This window comes from Neophocaena asiaeorientalis, unplaced genomic scaffold, assembly GCF_003031525.2.
Source record: "Neophocaena asiaeorientalis asiaeorientalis breed wild unplaced genomic scaffold, Neophocaena_asiaeorientalis_V1.1 scaffold563, whole genome shotgun sequence".
NCBI classification, from domain to species: domain Eukaryota; kingdom Metazoa; phylum Chordata; class Mammalia; order Artiodactyla; family Phocoenidae; genus Neophocaena; species Neophocaena asiaeorientalis.
In genome coordinates, this window is record NW_020175530.1 from 117,477 (window position 1) to 120,121 (window position 2,645).

Sequence of the window (2,645 nt, forward strand, 5' to 3'; positions counted from 1 at the left end):
CTGAAGCTGTGAAAGGGACAGAATGATTATTCATGTACCTCACATTCACACAACACCAAATCCTATCAGCCTTTGACCTTCAGCTTCCAGCTCTGTATTTATTTTATTAAATAAACATTATATTATGGTATACACCTTTTAAATATATTTTCAAATACATAACTTTCATACACATTAATATGCATATGTATGTATATATAGAATTCTTAAATATATACTTCCAAATATAAATAATTTCACATCACGCTAAACAGGATAAAAACATGTAAACATATGCACCTGGTTCTGGTCAAGTAAAACACAAAACCACAAGGTAACCACAAGTTAAAGAGCGCACTTGAAGGGGAACAGGGGAAGGAACAGACGTGTAAACAACAGAGATGCTGAAGCTGCACCACAAAGCCCCACGAGGGTCCAGTTCTTAAGACTGAAGTAGCAAAAAGCTCCTTGTTCAGTTAAGACTTCTCCTTTCACCCTGTCACATTTATTCTTGAGGGGCTTCAAAATGAGTGTGGAAATTCTGTAAACACTAGACTAGAACTGAGTCAATCCTGTTGAAAACAGAGACGACAAAGTAAACCATAAACTGACAGTCATATTAATTTCTCCAAACAGTAACTTTAAGGACGTTTTGTTACTTTTTAACACAGTGAAACACCATAATCCTGGGGAGCAAGAAATGGGAATGGGCAAGAAAACAGTGATGGATGCTCTATACAAATGGTTTCCGCAGCCCCTGTAAGTGACAGATGTGCCTATAAACAAAACACAGGCAAGAGCAGATGACAGAGCTTCAGCACACCAGACAACATGCCACAGCATAATGCCACAGATTCAAATTGAAATATTCTTCCAGCTCACAATGATGCAAGTCCCACAGGGCCTCTGTGAAGGGGAGCTCACTAGCTCCCAGTGAAAGAAAACACTTACACAACAGATTGGCCAGCCAAAGCATGACAAGCTCTTTTTTACTGCTTTTAAAGGGCATGCTGCCCTCTCCCACCTGCAGAGGCTCGAAACGTTGACCGCGGCAAGTACTGGACGCCTCAGCACCCTGCCTCTGAGGCTCCTCTCCCTGGCCCTCAGGGAACGCATGTCTGTAAAAACAGTTCTCTCCAAATGGGCAGACCCTGCCTCGAGCAAAATACCTGCAGGTCTTGTGGCTCATTGCCTCCAAGTACTGCTGAATAAGTTTCTGCTTCTCTTCCTCCTCCTCCACCCAGAATTCACTGGGAATGACAAAGGTGGAGATGACCCTGCACTGCGGGCAGGACTTGACGACCCTGCTCCCAAACTGTCTGGCACTCCTCCACCTGCGGATACACTTAAGACAGTAGGTGTGGTTGCAGCTGGAGAGAATGCCAAAGCGGCAATCATTCAGGTTGGCTTTCTCATAGACAACCTCCATGCAGATGCCACACACTTTGTCCGCACTGCGCTGCACAGCAAACGAGAGCTCCATATTCTTCTCGTGTGCTTCAATGCAGGCCTTTACATGGTCTGCTCTCTGGGCACCGTCCACAGGGTGCAAGACCTGCAGCCCACACATATCACATATATCTCCGTGGAGATAGATACAACTCTGCCCACGAAAGCACTGCCCCACGATAGCATCGCGGCAAAGCTGCTTCCCCATGCCCAAGGCAATCTGCTCCCTCTCAGTCACCGAGCTCTGCAGAAGAGCCTCGGAGACAGAAGGGGCCAGGCGGCCCCGGTAGGGTTGCCCCGGAACAAACTCAAAGGCACCCTCCCAGCCTTCTGCACCTGCTCCTCCGGCAGCTTCAAGGCCTGCACTGTCTGTCTTAGCTTCAAAGAAACCCCTTTCAGCAGCCGAGCCAATCAGAGGCAAGGAGCGTGAGGACGCAGCAGGGGGGGCTTCCGCCACTTCCTGAGGCAGGGGCTCCATGTGCGCAGCCGTGGTGGGGCCACTGTCTGCAGAGGCCTGGGGCACCAAACCGTGGCCTTCGCTGGCCACCTGCCGGCCCGAGAGGTCGTGGGAGTATCGGCAGTTCACCCCCTCCTTGCACAGCCCATGCAGATAATACCTGCAGACGACTTGCTTTGTCCAGCTGCCGCTGCTCCGGCCTTGCAGCCATCTGGGCCTAGCCCCTCCCCATGAGGCCTGGGCGGGCCTCAGACGTGACGGGCGGAAGGGGGCCGGGCCTGGAACCGAAGACCACCGGGAGGCTGGGCGCACCGGGACGGTGGGCCGGGGGACGACCTCCCCCGCTGCCTCGGCACCCCCAGAGGCCCCAGCTGCCTCGTGGGGCTCTGTGGGAGCTGCAGGCTCTTCCATGGCAGCTTCTTCTACCCCAAATGGTGCCGGAACTTCCCTGGTATCTCTTCCTTTCGGGCTTGAGGCCCGGAGGCCGGCAGCCAGCTCCTGGGCTCCTCCCTAGAAGATGTGCATCTTTTTTCACTCTCCCCCGCTCCCTGCTTCCTGTGCCTGTGTTCCTACTTCCTTCTCTGGGCAGGCGCGGCGGACACTTCCTGTGCGAGCAACGTCAGGCGTCCACCGGGTCGGTGCGCGGTCGGTCCGGCAGGAATGGTGACCGGCTTCCTCCTGTGTTCACAGCCGGCATCGCTGCCCGCTCTCCGCTCCGGCGCTGTCGCTGCTCTGCTGCGCTAGGCCCCTCGCCGTTCCG

General features: G+C 53.2%; 1 protein-coding gene across 1 annotated transcript; it reads right to left on the minus strand.

The window, feature by feature from the left end:
* Nucleotides 1-234: 234 nt before the first annotated feature.
* Nucleotides 235-2,379, minus strand: MKRN3 (makorin ring finger protein 3). The gene has a single exon (XM_024769171.1). The coding sequence runs from the start codon at nt 2,294-2,296 to the stop codon at nt 794-796; it is 1,503 nt and encodes a 500-aa protein (XP_024624939.1). The 5' UTR covers nt 2,297-2,379; the 3' UTR covers nt 235-793.
* Nucleotides 2,380-2,645: the final 266 nt, after the last annotated feature.